This window comes from Lissotriton vulgaris, chromosome 8 (assembly GCF_964263255.1).
Source record: "Lissotriton vulgaris chromosome 8, aLisVul1.2, whole genome shotgun sequence".
Classification (NCBI taxonomy): Eukaryota; Metazoa; Chordata; class Amphibia; order Caudata; family Salamandridae; genus Lissotriton; species Lissotriton vulgaris.
The window spans coordinates 859,004,623-859,026,469 of record NC_141696.1 but is presented as its reverse complement, the minus strand read 5'-3'; the positions used below and the strand labels follow the sequence as shown (position 1 = coordinate 859,026,469).

General features: G+C 44.2%; 1 protein-coding gene across 1 annotated transcript in view; it reads right to left on the bottom strand.

The window, feature by feature from the left end:
- The window catches only part of WWC3 (WWC family member 3), a 638,290-nt gene that overhangs the window by 459,886 nt on the left and 156,557 nt on the right, over nucleotides 1-21,847 (bottom strand). The window contains exon 2 of the mRNA XM_086934786.1: nucleotides 9,580-9,689. Coding sequence (XP_086790912.1) covers nucleotides 9,580-9,595 — 16 coding nt within the window. The 5' untranslated portion in view covers nucleotides 9,596-9,689. The remainder of the gene's footprint in view (nucleotides 1-9,579; nucleotides 9,690-21,847) is intronic.

Genomic DNA, 21,847 nt, shown 5'->3' with positions numbered 1-21,847 from the left:
CTATTATAAACATTGACAATGTAACATTCATCCCCATTCAAGTTTACAAGTTTTAGTGCCAAAATGTCAGGGGTTCCTGTGTCTATTGGTTCGACCTTTATTTTCAATGAGATTTTGACCCATATGATCAATCCGCCAGACGGCCTCCCCCTATTAGACTGAACTGCCTCTGTACCAAAGGTTTTATATCCTATCCTGTGGGGAATATCCATCACCCATGTCTCTTGCAATAGGCAGAAATCGCTGGAGTCAACATAATCAGCCCAATCTGGGTCCATCAGATTTTTGCTGACTCCTGCAATATTCCATGACAAAACAAGTAACGTTGGAATTGACCCACTACCAGGACGGATGGAATCATCAATGGACAACACTGGTACCAACAGAAGATTTACACCATCTAGCTGTAAGTCACCAAAAATTTGGTTCTCTGTTTCGGTGGCCAGAACCCCTGCTACAATGCTGATTTCATCACCGAGACAACCCTCATCCACTTCATGACACTGTGGGTTCGCTACTACAATACTTTCCGTATTCTGGGAATCCCAAGTTTTACAATAGTTTTTGACTCCCTCTCCCTCATTCTGTAGTTTCTCACTATTTCTGTCTCTGGGGTAAATATTCCCATCACCGGGTGAACAGTAGGTGCCATGTGACTTAAAAATGCAATTTGGCGAGGTCTCAAGTCAATCAATTGCATCTAAACTGCTAAACCTGTTGAAAGTGGGAATTCCATTCCACACATTTCGAACACCCTGTCTGGCCAAATCGGGTAGATGACCGGAGTAATGTTTAACAGTATTCCAATTGGACCCGTAGTTGGGGGGCCTCGGTGGGGGGTAGAAAAAAGATAAGGGCCTGGCTTCAATAGATGTAGTGCCTAGGTTGTTTGGTAGTTAAGTTTATTCGTTCTGTTTGCAGAGGATCTATCAGCCAGGGATTTATTTAGACCCAGACCCAGAGTAGTGTGTGTAGGGGGAGGTATGTCAGCTGGAGACTTTTGTGGGCCGGGAGTTTTAGGGGCAGGGGAATGAGAGTCGACAACATTTGCTATCTGATTTCTTGCTTTGTACAGGACCCTTCAAAGATGGTTTACTAGCAGTGTTAACAGTTGGCAGGTTCAAAGGAGTGGCATTGGGATTTACTGCAGTACTCGTTATCGGGTTTGTATTTATATTTTTTACTACACCCTTTTTTGGATACTGTGTGCTAGATGGATTTGTTTTTGAAGATATCACAGGGGCCATGGTTGGAGCCAGTGTGGGAATTGCAGGTACATCACTACCATTAAGGCTTAAGCTGGATAGGGTGATAATACTTTTTTCCACCTCAAGTAGCTGATTCTCAATGCAGGTTAGCTTGACTTCTAGCGGCCTGAGGAGTTTTTTAAGGGTTTCCCATACGAGTTTCAGAAACTCTTCTTTACCCCCCTCTGGCTCAGCCATGGATACAGAAGTTTTCTCACCCTCGACAATGGGGTGGTCAACCCTTAAATCTGAATTTAACGCTTCTATGTTGTCATTACTGGTTTGCACAATTGGAAGCGTCTGGTCAGACTTACTAGCTGCAATAGTTAATTGTGAGGCCCCCCCTGTAATGCACTGGCTTGAGGCTACCTTTGCCTTTTTCCTGGCATACACAGACAGATTTTTCCGTTTTCTCTTTTGTTTGGGTATTGCCTTAATGACTCCCTGGTTGTTCTTAGAAACTGCTTTCCCTTGAGCCTTCTCCCCCTCAACATCCTCCACTAGTGAATCCGAAATCGTTATGTTTTCAGATACACTACTGATAGATAACCGTGAGGGGTCTAAGTCAAGGTTGGCAGGGGGAGCTGTTCCCTCGGGAATAGGATGCACTTCGGCCAAAGTGATAATAGGTATGGGGCCAGTAGTGCGCTCAGGAGTTTTCGAAGAGGCAATACTACCTAACGAAGATTTTTTTCTTAATGCTATGTCTATGGACTGCCTTCTAGCTGTCTCCAACTCCAGGGACACTCTATGCTGTAGTTTTGTAATCTCATTATCAATGGATATGTTAGTCCTTGTGATAAAGTCATCCAGGGTCCCTGTAGCCTTTTTCACAGGCTTTGTGGACCTACTCCGGGTTTTGCGCAAGGACGTCAGATTGTGAGTACTTCGGGATAATTAGGGCACACTTGAACTGGATACCGTAGCAAAAACAGCCAAGGGAGGTGGCCCGGTCCGGACTTACTCGGTCTGTAACGGCCTGAAACGGCCCGGTCTTTGCCCCGAGCTGCGTCCCGCGCTGCGTGAGATTAGGTCTTTGATATAGGGGGTATTGAGGGCAGTGGCTGGGACAACAGGGAGAGCGGACCGGAAGCTGCCACTCGGTCACGCAGGGACTCCTAGGCAATGGAGTCCCCGCTACGCTCGCAGCCCCGCTGTTTGCCTCAACCCCCTTCCGCCGTGAATCTTCTCCCTCAGGGTCCGAAGTGCAGCCCCTCACGAAAGCTGGCGAGGTCCGGTAGCAAGAAAGCAGGCAAGTTCTCCTATAGGCGTTTGCTCCTGGTAGCCACAGTCTTAAAGTGATCCCACTGAGCCTAGCAGGATAGAGGTTTAAAAAGCCCTCCAGTGGGCGGTGGGCGGGACAACAGGGAGAGCGGACCGGAAGCTGCCACTCGGTCATGCAGGGACTCCTGGGCAATCGAGTCCCCGCTACGCTCGCAGCCCCGCTGTTTGCCTCAACCCCCTTCCGCCGTGAATCTTCTCCCTCAGGGTCCGAAGTGCAGCCCCTCACGAAAGCTAGCGAAGCGGCACCCGCGGAGCGGGTGCGGCGAGGTCCGGTAGCAAGAAAGCAGGCAAGTTCTCCTATAGGCGTTTGCTCCTGGTAGCCACAGTCTTAAAGTCGTCTGTATATAAATGTGCATGCCTTTTTTAATACAATATAAATTGCACAAGCTAATAGCCTTTTCACTCTAACTAGCAGAGTAAACGAATGTCCTGAAGAAAGCCAAATTACTATTATTGGCTGAAACATGTCAACCTAAGAGACACCTGGAATCATTAAATCCAAAGAGGGTTGTCAATAAGATTTTTAATTTAGCCCATAAGCCTACACCATTTTAAAAAAAGTAGGTTTAGGAGGTTATTTTAACACACCTATAGTCCCTGCCGTCATGCACAATTACCTTAGGTTTCATGCATAGGTCTGAGATAAATGTACGGTGAGCACAGATTTACCTGGGTGCCGTTACTTACGGATCTCGGCCACATTACACACATACACTTTATTGAACTCTAGGTATCCCTTCTCTTAGTTTGTTGAGGCAAAATGATATAGCCAGGTTTCTTCCCCCTAGGGACCTGCACCACCTCGAGGAGCAGATCCCATACTTGATGCACTTTCAATCGCATTCAAGCAGCCACCGCTGCAGATCATGAGAAGTCTCCTCCAAGATAGGACATCCTTCAGATTTTCTTGATGCTGGGCACATTGGAACTTCAGATTTCTTTGCAGAACCTACATGTGCCAACTGTCATCATAAACAAGGAGGAAGGAGCAAGCTAAGAATCCAACAAGCCTTTTCTCACCGAGATCCAGGACTGAGGCTAAAACATCGGGATTATAGCATGAATGACGAGTTTCCAAAAAGCACTAATGAATGGGAGCGCTTGCAAAGCAGTCATGTCAGACTTTGGCTCATTGATAGTGAGCGCCAATAAGGTCAGACGGTTTGCTTTATCTGAGGGTGGTCTGTGACTAACTGTAGCGATTCCGCCTTTAACCGTCAGTTGTTGCGGTATAGTAAAACTGACAGCCCAGTGCTCCAAAGGTAGGCAGCAACCACTACCATCACATACGTGGACGCCCTAATGGCACTAGTGAGGCCAAAGGGAACAGAATTGAAAATGCTCGTGGCCTACCTTGAACTGTAGGTAAAGTCTGTGGGACTGTAGGACACGTATATGAAAATACGTGTCCTGCAGGTCAAACAATATCATCCAGTACCCGGAGTCTGAACAGACAGAATCTGGGCCAGCATGACCATTCTGAATTGGTCTTTCCACAGAAAGACTTTCAGAAGTTAAAAGTGCAGAACAGACTGGAGACCACCATACTTTGGCACAAGGAAATGTAGGGATTTAACAACAATCTCCACTTTCACATGCTCGAATCCTCTCAATAGCAAGGTTTGCGTGTAACACTTGCGCCTCTTGTAAGAGAACGGACAGGTGCTCCTCTGAAAAATGCTATGATCCGGGGTGAAAAGCTGTTGGGGCAAAATGAAAGATGGGGTATGACCATGCTGACCCATTTGGAGGATCCAACTGGGGAAAGGTTGTGAATCATGCCCCCACGATATGGGTATGCCCCACTAAGGGCAAACTAAACCAGAATGGTGGTTGTTGCCACAGTGGAAGGGTACTGGGAGGACCGATGCCCCTGTTGACTTGTGCACTGCATACTAGATTCACTTCTTTGAAAGGACTGGGGTAACTGCTTTATTGGCTGAAGAACCTGCTGTTGCCGATAAGTCAGGTCTCTGCAGTAAGCTCTGCACCTTTTCAACTGATGTGGGAGTTGCAAGGTGGGAATCAACAGGCCCAGGACGGTGCAGTGGTTTTACTTTCTTTTAACACTCCAGGGCAGAACTGTCTTTTTTATCGAAAAGATAGAAACCATCAAAGGGCACATGTACAAGAAATGTGTGTAGGTCTCCAGAAAATCTTGTGAAATGCATCCTCACCTGTATGTGGAGCACAACACTGGTGCCAACTGCCCTTCCCAGGCCACCAATAGTATCAAGGACAAAACTAATCACATATTTGGCTGCATCTTGTCCATCATGAATTGTCGAAGCCAAAGAGTTCTTGAGGACCACATGCAAGATCTTGCATACCATGTCCCAGAGGGCACATGTGTAGCAATCCAATAAATAAAGCATTTACAGATCGCAATGCCAGGCTGGTAGAGAACATAAGTTTACTAAACATCTCAATCCTCTTGGATTCCCGATCCAGAGGAGTCTTGGGGAATGAATTGGGGTTCACCTTACTAGTTGAAGCCTAAACCACAAGGAGTAGAATGCAGGCCTGGGGCTTTTTCATGGCTCAAATATGTGGGTGTGCAGTTCCTAAGGATATACGTGTTGGTCAGGTCTCTGGAATAACTTCCAAATGGAGGAAGTGCCCTCAAACACCCAGAGAGGTATCATGCTTCCTCATTGGGCGTGTTCTTGGGCAGGCAAGCGCTGCACTGCCCGACGGGTACCTGCAGAGTTATTTTGATAAAGCTGTTTGGTGAGTGAGGGTATGTGAGGTAGTGTAGTGAGTGAAAATTTAAAATATGTTTAGGGAGACTCTTATTAAATACATTTTATTAATGCAGCTTTCTAACCTAAGTAAAAACAGTGTAGCTCATATCGGAGACGATCCTATAGAGCCATAGGTACTATTTAATTTGTGTGGCCAACATGGTTCTTGACTCATCAGCCCCTAAGTAGTCTATTGGCAATTCGTAAGGACTATACAGAGGATAGTTTCCTAATAATCTTACACTACTGCAAGGCTGGTGTATACAATTGACAGATTAGTTAAGTCGTCAGCTGTGCTATGTAGCACAAAGTTAAGTATCACCTTGTGTTTCAAGACCTGAAAGAGATAGAAGTGGGATAAAAACAGAGATATTGATGGCATCGTGCATGGTATGTATTCGTATTGCTATTTACCATTCTTAAAACAAAATTAGCAGATGGTGACCTGTGGCAAAAATAAACCACACATGCATTCTTAACATCAAAATGAATGGTGGGATGCAAATCGGCTATGTTCGTGAATGGCAATGTTGTTGTTTAATCATGGTAGCTTTTTTAGTGCAACAAGAACAGATGCGAAGAGGTTAACATACAAACTTGCTAATAATTTCTATTCAAGGTTGTGTCTGGATATTGTGATTCTCGATGGCGCAACTATATATAGTGTTGTCTTATAGTCATGTGAGAGATATCAAATATTCAGCCAAACCCTTCACTCACCCCGTATTATGTGAGTCAAGGTCTGACAGGTTCTCAGAGCACTTCGCTCACACTCAATCTAAACGTGAGGAATACGCAGGCAAGTTATGAAAAGAAACATCCGCTTACTTGTGTTGCTGCTGTCCGTAAGGTGGACTTGCATACTCACTAGAAGTGGCGAGGTGAGTGGCCTTTCGCCTACCCTGGCTCAGGCTCCCGTGCTGGAACGCGCCGGAAGTAGACTAATAAAGCGTGTTGATGTGGTCGCGTCTGGAAAAGCTAGACCGGCGACCTCTGTAGTCATCTTGGGAGGGACGCACAATTTCAGGAGCAGAAGTATAGAGCCTGCAGATTGCAGTGGCAGCGATTTTATCACTAAATCCCAAAAAAGATGGGGTAGTGCCCATAATTTTATTTTTTACTTAAGTGTAAAGTGTGTGGGGAGGTCTATGTTGATTGTTCGTAAATGAGACCCAAGTACCCTAGGTAGCTATACAGGAGTTTCAATGGAATTGTGCCCAATCAGTAAAATAAGGCAAACCAAGGAACTCGCTAAGATGCTGTTTAGGATTAGTTAGGTGGGTGGTAACCATGGAAAACCCAGCTAGGAGGTCTATGCTAACCCTCATGGAGATAGCTCTGTGATCTTAGTTAGTTGTCATCCATTTAGTTCCCCGTATGAGATATCATTTAATCCAGTAATATGGGATGACAGCTTAGAAGTCCAGTTTTGCTCTTTTCTAAAAAAGGGCCTCCTTTTGAAAAGGAGGGTGGGACTCCAGGATGGTCCAATGTAAATTATTTGCTGTGTGGCCTAAGGTCTTGTAGTGTACGCACATTTTTGTGTTAGTCTTTTTGCACAAAAAAAACAGACAGCCATTGCCCCCTTTTATACTGTAGCTACCACCCAAAAGCTCTACGGGAGAACCTACCATACGGACAGTTCTTGCTCAACTGTCCCAACTGTAGCAACCTTAATGATTTCATGATCCAGAGAATTGCTCTTAGAGGCACATCTCAAACCAAAAACAAATGATCTGATCTGTGTCGCTACCTATACCCTGCAATCACATTTGATCAAACGAGTGGTCAACATGGACTGAAGTATCCTCCAAATGGACAACCTAACATTCCGCCCACTGATGTTCGCCTTCAATAGAACAGGCAACCTCAAAGATATGCTGGTTAACACCAGGCCCAAAAGAAAAGGAATCCACCAACCAAAGCCTCTGTGGGATCTACACCCAGTAGTAGGACACTACCCCTGTGGCCAATGCACCAATTGCTAACTGACAAGCACAACAAAAACCATACAACTAACGGATATGTTCACATGGAAACAGCTGAAGCATACAAATTGCAACACACGCAATTGTATCTACCTGATAACCTGTCCCTGCCAACTAATTTATGTAGAAAAGACGACACGTGCAGTCAAAATCAGAATAACTTAACACAGAAGCAACATCAAGTGCAAAAAGTCTAACACAAAAATGTGCATACACTACACGACCTTAGGCCACACAGCAAATGATTTACATTGGAACATCCTGGAGTCCCATCCTCATTTACAACAGGAGGCACTTTTTACAAATGAGCAAAACTGGATTTTTAAGCTTTCATCCCATTTCACAGGATTAAATGATGGTAACTTATGGGGGGAACTAAACGGATGACAACGAACTGGGTCACAGAGCTGTCTACATGAGGGTTAGCATAGACCTCCTAGCTGGGTTTTCCATGGTTACCACCCATCTAACAAATACTGAACAGCATCTTAGCGAATTCCTTTGTGTGCCTTATTTTATTGATTGGGCACTCTTCCATTGAAAGTCCTGTATAGCTACCTAGGGTACTTGGGTCTCATTTACGGGACAATCAACATGGACCTCCTCACATGCTTTACACTTTAGTACAAAATAAAATTATGGGCACTACTCCATTCTTTTTGTGATATAGTGATAAAATCACTGCCACAGCAATCTACAGGCTCTATAATTATGCTCCTCTAATCGCGCGTCCCTCTCAAGATGGCTGCCGAGTTCGCCGGTCCAGCTTTTCCAGACGCGAAGAAGGGAACACGCTTTATTAGTCTACTTCTGGCACGTCCCAGCACGGGAGACAGACCAGAGTAGGTGAACGGCCACTCACCTCGCCACTTCTAGTGAGTATGCAAGTCCACCTTACAGATAACAGCAACACTGGGAAGTGGATTCTTCTTTTCATAACTTGCCTGCGTATTACTCATGTTTAGATTGAGTGTGAGTGACGTGCTCTGAGTAAACCCATCAGACCTTGACCCACATAATACGGGGTGAGTGAAGGGTTTGGGTGATTATTTGGTATCTCTCATGTGACTATAAGACAACACTGTATATAGTCGCACCATCGAGAATTACGATATCCAGACACAACCGTGAATAGGAATTATTTATTAACGAGTTTGTATGTCCTTGTTGCACTAAAAAAGCTACCATGATTATAAAACAACATCGCCATTCACGAACACAGGCGATTTGCATGCCATAATTCGTTCTGATGTTGAGAATGCATGTGTGGTTTATTGCCACAGGTCATCATCTGCTAATTTGGTTTTAAGAATGGTATATAACAATACGAATGCATACCAAGCAGGATGCCATAAATATCTGTTTTTTATCCCATTTTTATCTCTTTCAGGTCTCGAAACAACACAAGGTGATACTTAACCTTGTGCTACATAGCACTGCTAGTGACTCAATTAATCTGCCAATTGTATACACCAGCCTGTAAGATTATTAGGAAACTATCCTCTGTATGGTCCTGACGAATTGCCAATAGACCCTTTAGGATCATCGTATAAATTATGAGCTACACTGTTTTTACTTAGGTTAGCAAGCTGCATTACTAACAAAATATTTAATAAGAGTCTCCCTAAACCTATTTTAAACTTTCCCTCACTACACTACACACACCTGCTCACATACCCTCACTCACCAAACGGCTTTATCAAAAGAACTCTGCCAAAGAGCCCCTATACTGGTGCCCGTCGGGAATTGCAGCGCCGGCCCAATGAGGAGAACGTCCAATGATGAAGCATAACACCTCTCAGGGTGTGTGAAGGCACTTCCTCCCTTTGGAAGTAATCTAAGAGACCTGACCACCATTATAGCCTTAGGAACTGCACACCCACGTATTTGAACTATTATTACTAGGGAGTATGGGTGCTGGACCTGGCCAAAAAACTCCTGGTTTCTCTTTTTCAAGTCTGCAATGAATGCATTGCATCATGTTAGGCTGTAAATATGCTATCAATATGTAAAGTTTTGTTTCATGTGATCAATCCGGAATACAAAAAACATAGTTAGATTTCCAAGTGGCCGAGTGAACATCCAACTAAAACCAAAAAAAAGCTCGGCTATCTTTAAAAAGTAATTGTTAAAATCCCATGCACAAAACTGAAAGTTTAGATTAGAAAAGAAATATTTAAAAAACGGCAGATGCTGCATTTGACATTACATTCTAAAGTATTCAATTCACAGTTGCTTGTTGTACAAAAACTTGCTGTGCCTTGAAAAAAACGCATTAACTGTTGGTGCACTGCTTAGCAAGAAATTTGTACTCACGTTTTATATGATCCATGTAATAAACCCCGATCTGCTGATCATAGACTATTTCCCATCCCAAAGGAAGCTCGTCGCCAATACAGTCGGCAAACGTCAAAGGTTTGGTTATCCTGCAAATCGGAAAATAGCACCAGCATTAAAATTCAAACCATTGCAAACAAGCAAGGATGCGCATCTGCAAGGATGCGCATCTACAAAAATGGCACATGAAATGCATCTCCAAGCAAGAACCAGAAAGTAACCGGTTACCGCAGCTCACAGTTGAAACCTTTTATTTGTTTCAACTGTGATTAGAAGCCCTTGCACAAAAGAAACATTTCCCCTGAACCTCTGAGATAGAGAAGGATCTGGTCAAAGTGATCACCTAACACATCTGCAACATGAGTAACTATTACACATCATGACCGTGCTTATGCCTCAGAACGATCTACTGCAGAGAAACCTTTCTGATTTTAAATCTGTGGTTGCCACACTTTCTGCCTCAGAAAAAGTTGTTGCTCGTTTATTTTGTAAATTTTTTTCAGTTACAGGAATGTTCGCTGATAATCTCAAAAGTCTTTGGTGTGATGGGGAGAGCTGGGGAAATACCAATCTTCCTGTGTGTATTTACTAACTCTTCTGTTTTCAGGTCTAGCCTTCAAACAGCTGTAGCTGTCTCGCCAGATCATGCTGCACCAAAACCATATAAAAAAAACAAGCGTTGGAAATGCAATAGGTCTTGAATTTGTTGGAACTGGAGCTATTGGCATTGTAAATGTCAATGTTTTGTACTTTGCAATAGGTCTTGTATCTGTTAAAGCTATTCACGTTGTTAAATGCAATGTTTTTATTCATCCTTGGGGTTTTATATAGCGCAAACTTAACAGCCTCAGTTGTGAATTTCGATTCATCAAAGTTTTGTGAGCCCTGAAATTTGCACAAGTAAAGTGCTAACAGTGTAAATATGAGCACTGTTTAACAAACTAAGCCACTGCAATACAAGAGCAAAGGTGGCCGAGTGACTGCTTCTGGATTGACGGAGTTGCTTACAGTCACTGCCTGTTAAAGCTAGCTAGGCCACTACTATGAGTTTATCAAACGTAATGCTATGTTTTCTTATGTTATGCTATGTTATGCTATGCAATGCTATGGTTTGTTGTGCTATGCTTTGCTGTGTTTTGCTATGCTATGCTATGTTTAGTGATGCAATGCTATGTTTTCTTGTGTTTTGTTATGCTATGTTTTTTTATTGTCACATTCTATGCTTTTTTTATGCTATGCTTTGTTTTGTAATGCTACGCTATGTTTTGTTATGCTACACTATGCTTTGTTATGCTATGCTATGTTATGCTATGCTATGCTTTGTTATGCTATGCTTTGTTATGCTATGCTTTGTTATGCTATGCTTTGTTATGCTATGCTTTGTTATGCTTTGTTATGCTATGCTATGCTAAGTTATGCTATGCTTTGTTTTGTTATGCTATGTTTTGTGATGCTATGCTTTGTTGAGTTTTCTTATGCTATGTTTTGTTATGCTATGCTATGTTTTGTTTTGCTATGCTATGTTTTGCTATGGTATGCCATGTTTTGCCATGCTATGCTTTGCCATGCTATGCTTTGCCATGCTATGCTTTGTTATGCTATGCTAGGCTTCGTTTTGTGATGCTATGCTTTGCTGTGTTTGGTTATGCTATGTTTTGTTATCCTATACTATGCTTTATTATGCTATGTTTTGTTATGCCATGCTATGCTTTGTTTTGGTATGCTATTCTATGCATTGGTGTGTTATGCTGTGCTTTGCCATGTAATGCTTTGCTTTGTTTTGCCATGCAATGCTTTGTTTTGCTATGCTATGTTGTGTTTTGTGATGCTGTGCTTTGTTGTGGTTTGTTAAGCTATGCTATGTTTTGTTATGCTATGCTTTGTTGTGTTTTGTTATGGTATGTTTTGCTTTGCTATGCTATGCTATGCTGTGTTTTGTTATGCTGGTTATGTTTTGTTATGCTATGCTATGTTTTGCTATGCTTTGTTGTGTATTGCTATTCAATGTTTTGTGATGCTCGGCTATGTTTTGTTGTGTTATGCAATGCTATGTTTTGTATGCTATGCTAGGTTTTGTTTTGCCATGTTATGCTTTGTTATGCCATGCTATGTTTTGTTATGCTATGCTAGGATTTGTTGTGTTATGCTATGCTTTGTTGTGTGTTGCTATGCTATGCTCTGTTTTGTCATGCTATGCTTTATTTTGCTATGCTAGGCTTCGTTTTGTTATGCTATGATTTGTTGTGTTTTGCTATGCTTTGTTATGCTATGCTTTGTTATGCTATGCGATGTTTTGTTATGCTACCCGATGTTTTGTTACGCTATGTTGTGTTATGCTATGTTTTGTTATGCTATGCTTTGTGTGTTGCTATGCTTTGTTTTGTTATGCTATGTTTTGTGATGCTATGCTATGTTGTGTGTTGCTATGCTATGCTTTGTTGTGTGTTGCTATGCTATGCTTTGTTGTGTGTTGCTATGTTATGCTTTGTTTTGCCATGCTATGCTTTGTTTTGCTATGCTTTGTTGTTATGCCATGCTATGCTAGGATTTGTTGTGTTATGCTATGCTTTGTTGTGTGTTGCTATGCTATGCTTTGTTGTGTTATGCTATGCTTTGTTTTGCCATGCTATGTTTTGCTATGCTTTGTTATGCTAGGCTTCGTTTTGTTATACTATTTGTTGTGTTTTGCTATGCTATGTTTTGCTTGGTTATGCTATACTTTGTCATGCTATGCTATGTGTTGTGTTATGCTCTGTTTTGTATGCTATGCTATGTTTTGTGATGCTATGTTTTGTTGGGTTATGCTATGTTTTGCTTTGCTATGTTATGTTTTGCTATGCTTAGCAGTGTCTTGTTATGCAATGCTATGTTTTATTTTGTTATGCTATGTTTTGTTATGCTGTTTTGTTTTGTTATGCTAGGTTTTATTTAGCTATGCTATGCTTTGTTTAGCTATGCTATGTTTTGTTGTGTTTTGCTATGCTATGCCATGCTTTGTTTTGTTATATATGCTATGTTTTGTGATGCTATGCTATGTTTTGTTGTGCTATGCAATGCTGTTTTGTTTTGCTATGCTTTATGCTGTTTTGTTATGCTATATGTTTTGCTATGCTTTGTTGTGTCTTGTTATGCTATGCTATGTTTTGCTATGCTGTGTTTTGTTATGCTGTGCTTTGTTTTGCTATTCTATGTTTGTTGATGCTATGCTAAGTTTTGTTGTGTTTTGCTATGCTGTTTTGTTATGCTATGCTGTTTTGTTTTGCTATGCTATACAATGTTTTGTTATGCTATGCGATGTTTTGTTATACTATGATATGCTTTGTTATTCTATGTTGTATTAGGCTAGGCTGTGTTATGTTGTGTTAGGCTAGGTTGTGTTGTGTATTGGTTTGTTTTTCTTTGTTTTGTTATGGTTTGTTGTTTTGTTATACTATGTTTTGTTATGTTATACTATGTTACACTATGCTATACTATTTTATGTTATGCTATGCTATACTATGTTATGTTGTACTATGTTATGTTGTGTTAGGCTAGGCTATGTTTTCTTATGTTATGTTTTAAGTTTTGTTAGGTGATGTTACACTATGCAATGGTATGCAATGCTAGGCTATGTTTTATTATGTTATGTAATGGTATGTTATGTTAGGCTATGTTTTGTTATGTTATGTTTTGGTAGGCTAGGCTATGTTTTGTTATGTTATGTTATGTTATGTTGTATTAGGCTAGGGTAGGTTATGTGAAATGCTTTCACGTGTTTATGCCACAGAGCAGAAAGGTAAGACATGTTACGTTCCCAAACAATGGCTGCCTGCAACCTAAGCCTATTGTCGAGTTGAGCTACGTGTGCAGTCTGCATTCTGGTCAATCTGAGCCATCATTAATGCAAGGAGACATTTGATACTTTTGGAATGCACGCGCTACAACTTGAAAGCTCGGTCCATGTGCTCTATTGATTGCAACTAATACTTGCGAGTATTTAACATGCTGACGGATAAGTACTTTTGTGATCTGGAATCCAAGCCAATATGTCATCAGTGCACAACTGCATTTAGGTATGATGGTGAGATGTAATTGCTGCCGCAGGAAAACAGAGTCTGCCATGATCTCCCTGTCCTCCACGTGACCCTGTGCGCCTCTGAGCTCTGTGCCTGCTTCACAACGGTCCTAAAGACTTTTCTTATCTGCTTGTTAAATAAACAAGCAGATAAGAAAAGTCTTCAGGACAGCCGTGAAGTAGGCGAGCTAGTCCGGGTGGGCCGGAACAAAAACCGAAAGGGAGGCAACCCAGAAAGCTCATTTCCAATGGCAGGCCACAGTTTACCATAAACAGTGACGCAAGCCAATGGAAATGAGGGGCGGGGGTTAAAGCCCTTTTCTGAAAATCCTCTCCTACAAAATCTCTTGCGGAGGCCGGAGCAGCGCTTTGTGCTGCAACGCACGCGAGACCTAAAAATGCATGTATGCACCCATAGAGATTTTTGGGGTCAGCCCATTTTAGCCATTGGTTGTCTTGCACTGCAAATGATGGCATTTTCCCTGCTTGCGTGTGCCTATGTGGCTGGAAAAAAGTGCATTCCAAGGTTACTGAGCCACATTTCACTTTGCCAATGTTTTTTCCTATCCTTTGATTTTATTTAAACGTTAGGTCTTCTGTGTTTAAATTATTTTTAAAGTATATAGTAGTTAACAGCTGATACTGTGCATCAAACCTTAAAAATGTTTCTACACCTGTTCCAAGTACTCCTGCCTTATAGAAAGTATTCATACTATTCTATTAAAATTATGGGGGGGGGAGGGGGGGGGTTATTTTTTTTTAATTTACATATTGTGTACTGCAAGCATGTTCTCTTTTTTCTTTGTGTAGCACATCCTTGCAATGAATAAACTGCAACCATCAGACCAGCTTGCCAAGGTCAGACCTTCCAGTTATGCTAAAGGTTCCGGAGGGCGAAGCGGAGAGAAGGACCAGGGGCGCATGGAAAAAGTACACACCACCTTGGTTTATAATGTTATGTTTTTATAAGGTAAAATAGAGAAAGGATGTACAATTTCTGCTATATGTATTTGTACATCCCAAGTGTCTTGCTTTAGGAAGACCATCAAAATCTTCCGACCTACATTTGGCAGATACATTTGTATTTACATTATTTTCTTTTCATACCTAAATGCTTAAGGACATTTGTTTCTATTGATGGAGCTGAGCGAATAAACAGTGGTTTGTTACTTTGCCACAGGAGCCTACCTTCCATTTAAAAAAACAGATATTACCACCATATTAAAATGTAAGTGCATATTCGAACCTGTAGAGTGCGGTTCTAAACCTGGCTTCGAAATATGATCAAAAGCTTTTTAAGAGCAAATCACAGTAAATGTATAATATGCAGCATAAAAACGTAAGTGTGCAATCCAGTAGCGTTCCAACCACGTGTTGTTTCGCCTTCATCTGCATCCCATTATGGTTTTGTAATCTGGTTTTATACACTGGACCCTAATAGTGTTTTATGTTCAGCAACTTTAGTTCAGAAGAATATTTTTCTATAGAGCTCTTGGTTAACCCTTTGAGTTGAGATCACGAAGTATACATACCCGTATACGCACACATTACATGCATTGCAATCTAATGTGTGATCACACATCACTGCATCGCTACGAATTTAACAAATGTAATTTGCAAAGTTATATCTGGAGTTCTAGTCAAACTATGCAAAATACCAACAGCAATTTCACAAAACTGTTTTCTTTTAAAGTACACCAAAAATAAAAGTGTTTGCTCAAGTTGCACGGTACTTGGGATGCCGATAGAAATCGGTCACAATATCTGGACTGTTGAAGGGAACAGCCAATCATACATCCTGGAATGCGCGCTGCAGCCATCAGTAAAACCATCAGCTGCCATCATCGCAACAGACAACGGACTACGGACTACTTAAAGGCGCAGGGGATCAAGAGTGGGGAAAGTGCAGGATAAATCAGGTACTGATGACATTAAAACCTTGAAGTCAGTCAATGTTACTCTTGACATCTACCCTGATTAATGGGCCTATATCTACATACTTACCTCATACATTAAGCGAGAGCTATTAAAAAGATGAGTACTGACTGGCTAAGGGTGTTAATAGTTCTTCAATCTTGAAGAGTCCAACATTTACATCTATGATGGTTCTATGGAATTTTGTATTTTATTTTTATAGTCTTCGCTACTCCCATCAGTACCAATAATGTCTACCTTGCAGGCCTTTGCCTTCCTTCAAACAGGATTCCTGCTCTCCAAATTCCCCTCCTTTCCTCTGCCCCCTCCCAGGGTCGCACCGCGGTGATAGTCGGGAAATCCCCTCCTCGGTCTCTCCCAAGATATGGCTCTACTACAAAAGCATAATATTTCACAAAATGCGTGCATGTTTTACTCAATAGGTTTCAAGCAGGCTTCGTCTCAAATTTAAACTACAAGGGAGGCATGCCGCCATAGTTTCAGCTATGTGTGGAATTAAAATAAAAACTCCATGCATTGCCAAGGTACCGTGGTTTCTGGGCTAAACTGGTAAAACAAGACTTTCTCTAGCGTGCCCTTCGCGCCACCTACCTCCCGCCCCCTTTTCCAAACCCGCGCCACAGCTGTGTATTCCATGATTTAATTATGATGGTATGCAGTCCTGTCAGGTTTTTCGGTATCCAGATTAACAAAAGCAACACAGAAAAGCCAAATTCCATAGCTGCCGACTGTGCAATTAGAACCGAAAGTTTTCCAATTTCCAAGAATGTTGATGCCTGGCAACGCTTCAGTGCCCGGGCGAACTCCGCCACACGGCACCCCCGTCTCACTGCCACGGCTAAATGCACCATCGCCCACGGATAATTACAGATGGAAGGTTTACCGCGTTTAAGGCCACACCGGCTTACAGAAAACATGCCACATGGGTTTGACTCAATGTTTCCAATATCGGAACGGAGCTGCAGTGCCAGACCTGTGGTACTCTGAAATCATGAAAGACGAACATTCAGCCTGCGACAGGGTAAAGAGTAGGCCTCACCAATTGGGCACGAGAAGCATCTGAATGGCACTTGCAAAGTGAAGGTGTATTAAGGGGCAATGGCAATGAACTTAAACAGATTTATGGTAATGGCCCACCCATAAAACGCATACAGGCAGAGGTTATGAAACTACGTTGCTTTGCCTGCGATTGTTTCCCAAAAGTTGTTTCGCCAGTTTCTCTCTGATGCGATTCTTTACTGTAAAATAGACGCTAAACAGGGTTTGTAGAAGAGACCGTAAAAAAAGCATTCAGAAATGTTAGAAATTATTACAATTACAATCATCTCCCAATAGCAGACCACAATAAAATCTGACAATTTGGCAAATGCAGTAGTGTTCACTTGGTTAGCGAGAAAACGGGTATAACTCAGTAGCCATTTCAGTCTGCATTATTACTCGTCCATATGGCTTTTATAAAATGCATTACAAGGAGTCAAGTCAAGGTAAGTGTGGAATAAGCAGGCCCACATGAAAATAGGAGATTTTCGCGGCAGCATTTTCCACATAAATGTATATTTGCCGCACTTGCCACATAAACCATTATCCACTGTATAATCTGCAGAGTTTGACAAGAAGAAAAAAAAATTCTAGAGCAAAACGATCATAAATTGCAGAAAACGCGACAACGCGCATTTCAGCACAGTGGAAAGGCCTTAGTAAAGGTTGATTGGTCACCTATCAGTTGCTTTTTTGATGTAATTGGGCATTTCATCGGTGCTAATGTGGTGCCACCTTTGTGTAGTCAGGGCAAATACATGGCTATGGAGAAGAAGTGGGGCCTCCAGAAACAGTGGCCGTATTATATGCCTTCTATTGGGATATGGTTTTGTAGTGTGTGCATTTAGTATCTCCTAGTGGGGATGGCTCCCTCCCCAAAGGGTCATTGGTAATAGTTTTGCTTGAGATTGGGGATACTAGCACTCTTCGTGTTCATGTTACGTCCGTATTAGTGGCCTTTAGGAGTATGGAGATATTGAGAAGTAGTCAACTACAGACCAAGAGCAGACTGGCTTTCCAACTGCAATTTCACAAAACTGTTTTCTTTTAAAGTACACCAAAAATAAAAGTGTTTGCTCAAGTTGCACGGTACTTGGGATGCCGATGGAAATCGGTCACAATATCTGGACTGTTGAAGGGAACAGCCAATCATACTTCCTGGAATGCACGCTGAAAGCCTCAGTAAAACCATCAGCTGCCATCATCGCAACAGACAACGGACTACTTAAAGGGGCAGGGGATCAAGAGTGGGGAAAGTGCAGGATAAATCAGGTACTGATAACATTAAAACCTTGAAGTCAGTCAATGTTACTCTTGATATCTACCCTGATTAATGGGCCTATACCTACATACTTAGCTCATACATTAAGTGAGAGCTATTAAAAAGATGAGTACTGACTGGCTAAGAGTGTTAATCTTGAAGAGTCCAACATTTACATCTATGATGGTTCTATGGAATTTTGTATTTTATTTTTATGGTCTTCGCTACTCCCATCAGTACCAATAATGTCTACATTGCAGGCCTTTGTCCTTCCTTCAAACAGCATTCCTGCTCTCCAAATTCCCCACCTTTCCTCTGCCCCCTCCCAGGGTCAAATTTTCTACCTTTTATAGTTACTGGTCCTACTAATGACCGAATCGTCACCCTAAAGCATGCACATGCACACAATCCTTCCGAATTTTACATAAGGACTGAGAAAGCTAATAAATTGGGCTTTTCCAATCTAATTCAGAGGTTATACTAAAAAAAATATTTTTGTAATTGAAGTGTATGCCTGAAAATAATATAGCAAAAAAAAACAAGCACTGGCATAGCCAATAGGTCTCGCATTTGGGACCATATAAGTGTTTAGCTATGCAACAGTTGGTGTTGTTGCACCAAGGATATTCTGCTAGGTAACCAAGTAATTATAGGGCCCAAAAAGCGAGACCTATTGGCTATGTCAATGCTTGTTTGTTTTTTGTTGCAGTTTTGTTTGAGTTGCCAGATCTACAGTAGCTGGACATGGTTTTTGTTAACAGTTCTTTGCATCAAATGAACTGGTTTTCATTGCTCTGAATGTTGTTTCCATTCTGGTTGTAGGAAGCAGTCATTCCCGGGGGTGTGGGGGTTGCCTAGCTGTGGTTATGCGCTGAACTTTGCAAATGAGAAAAAGCCTGGTGCAGGCGCAATTTACAAGTGTAGAGTGAGTGAGCCCCAGGCAGCATGACACACACACAGGAGTTCGTGCACTGCACCTGCATACTCAGCATGGTTTAAGGAAACTCGACCCTCTCCCTCCCAGGCATCAAACACATTTACCAAGAAACTCTGAGCAGAGCCAGCCTGCTGCAATCTCGGCAGGTGGTGTGTGTGCCTGGTGAAAGCGTGCATTGACGGCTGCTGATGTGTGTGTGTGCCTGGTGAAAGCGTGCACTGACGGCTGGTGGTGTGTTCCCGGTGAAAGCGTGTACTGACGGCTGGTGGTGTGTGCCTGGTGGAAGCGTGCACTGACGGCTGGTGGTGTGTGCGCCTGGTGGAAGCGTGCGCCTGGTGGAAGCGTGCACTGACGGCTGGTGGTGTGTGTGCCTGATGGAAGCGTGCGCTGGTGGTGTGTGCGCGCCTGGTGAAAGCGTGCACTGACGGCTGGTGGTGTGTGCCTGGTGGAAGCATGCACCGACGGTTGGTAGTGTGTAACAGCTGGTAGTGTGTGTGCCTGGTGAAAGCGTGCACCGACGGCTGGTGGTTTGTGTGCCTGGTGGAAGCGTGCACTGATGGCTGGTGATGTGTGTGCCTGGTGGAGGCCTGCACAGACGGATGGTGGTGTGTGCCTGGTGGAAGCATGCACCGACGGCTGGTAGTGTGTGTGCCTGGTGAAAGTGTGCACAGATGCCTGGTGGTGTGTGTGCCTGGTGGAAGCGTGCACAGACGGCTGGTGGTGTGTGTGCCTGGTGGAAGTGTGCACAGACGGCTGCTGGTGTGTGTGCCTGGTGAAAGCGTGCACTGACGGCTGCTGGTGTGTGCGCCCGGTAAAAGCGTGCAGCGACGGCTGGTGGTGTGTGTGTGTGCCTGGTGAAAGCGCGCACTGACGGCTGGTGGTGTGTGCCTGGTGGAAGCATGCACCGGCGGCTGGTAGTGTGTATGCCTGGTGGAAGTGTGCACCGACGGCTGGTGGTGGTGTGCCTGGTGGAAGCATCCACTGACGGCTGGTGGTGTGTGTGCCCGGTGGAAGCGTTCACTGACGGCTGGTGGTGTGTGTGCCTGGTGGAAGAGTGCACTGAAGGCTGGTGGTGTGTGTGCCTGGTGGAAGAGTGCACTGAAGGCTGGTGGTGTGTGGGCCTGGTGGAAGAGTGCACTGAAGGCTGGTGGTGTGAGTGCCTGGTGGAAGCGTGCACTGACGGCTGGTGGTGCGTGTGCCTGGTGGAAGCAAGAGCATTCACAGTGATAGAAGACAAATGAAACTGAGGAAGAGGAGGGGGAGTGCGAGCAGAGGAGCATGACTCACAGCTAGAAGGCCGTGTGTGTGCCTGGTAGAAGCAGGAGCATTCACAGTGATAGAAGACACAAATGAAACGGACGAAGAGGAGGGGAGAAGGGAGGGGGAGTGCCAGTAGAGGAGCATGATTCACAGCTAGAAGACACAAATGAAGCTGACCAGGAGGGAGGGGGAAAAGGAAGGGGGTAGTGCAAGCAGAGGAGCCTGATTACTGCAATAAAACAAGCATTAGAAATGCAATAGGTCTCGCAGCATTAGAGTTAGTGCTTTTAGAATTGTTTATGGGTTTTTTTGTAAATCTTTAGCATGAGGTTGAGGGTGAGTGAGGGTGAGGGGTTGAGGGTGAGTGAGGGTGAGGCTGAGGGGTTGAGGGTGAGGGTGAGTGAGGGTGAGAGGGGTTGAGGGTGAGGAGTTGAGGGTGAGTGAGGGTGAGGGGTTGAGGGTGGGTGAGGGGTTGAGGGTGAGTGAGGGTGAGGGTGAGTGAGGGTGAGGGTGAGGGGTTGAGGGTGAGTGAGGGTGAGTGAGGGTGAGGGTGAGTGAGGGTGAGGGTGAGTGAGGGTGAGGGTGAGTGAGGGTGGGTGAGGGATTGAGGGTGAGGGGTTGAGGGTGAGTGAGGGTGAGGGGTTGAGGGTGAGTGAGGGTGAGGGGTTGAGGGTGAGTGAGGGTGAGGGGTTGAGGGTGAGGGGTTGAGGGTGAGTGAGGGTGAGGGGTTGAGGGTGAGGGGTTGAGGGTGAGTGGGGGTGAGTGAGGGTGAGGGGTTGAGGGTGAGTGAGGGTGAAGGTGAGTGAGGGTGAGGGTGAGTGAGGGTGAGTGAGGGTGGGTGAGTGTGAGTGAGGGTGAGTGAGAGTGAGGGTGAGTGAGGGTGGGTGAGGGTGGGTGGGTGAGGGTGAGTGAGGGTGAGTGAGGGTGAGTGAGGGTGAGTGAGAGTGAGGGTGAGTGAGGGTGAGTGAGGGTGAGTGAGAGTGAGTGAGAGTGAGGGTGAGTGAGAGTGAGGGTGAGTGAGAGTGAGGGTGAGTGAGAGTGAGGGTGAGTGAGAGTGAGGGTGAGTGAGAGTGAGGGTGAGTGAGAGTGAGGGTGAGTGAGAGTGAGGGTGAGTGAGAGTGAGGGTGAGTGAGGGTGAGTGAGGGTGAGTGAGAGTGAGTGAGAGTGAGTGAGGGTGAGTGAGAGTGAGTGAGGGTGAGGGTGAGTGAGAGTGAGGGTGAGTGAGAGTGAGGGTGAGTGAGAGTGAGGGTGAGTGAGAGTGAGGGTGAGTGAGGGTGAGTGAGAGTGAGGGTGAGTGAGGGTGAGTGAGGGTGAGTGAGAGTGAGGGTGAGTGTGAGAGTGAGGGTGAGTGAGAGTGAGGGTGAGTGAGAGTGAGAGTGAGGGTGAGAGTGAGGGTGAGTGAGGGTGAGTGAGGGTGAGTGAGAGTGAGTGAGGGTGAGTGAGAGTGAGTGAGGGTGAGGGTGGGTGAGGGTGAGTGAGGGTGAGTGAGGTAGGGTGAGGGTGAGTGAGGGTGAGTGAGGGTGAGTGAGGGTGAGGGTGAGTGAGGGGTTGATGTTGAGGGGTTGAGGGTGAGTGAGGGTGAGTGAGGGGTTGAGGGTGAGTGAGATGGCCGCAGCTCTGTAGAGCTCTGTGTTGCTTGGGAGCTTCACGACTAAATGTCGGGACCCACGCTTCTATCATCTGACTTGGCAGATGACCCACTGCATTGGAACACAGCACCTTTCAAAACATGCCCGCATTGTCCGTTTTGAAGAAATGCTGA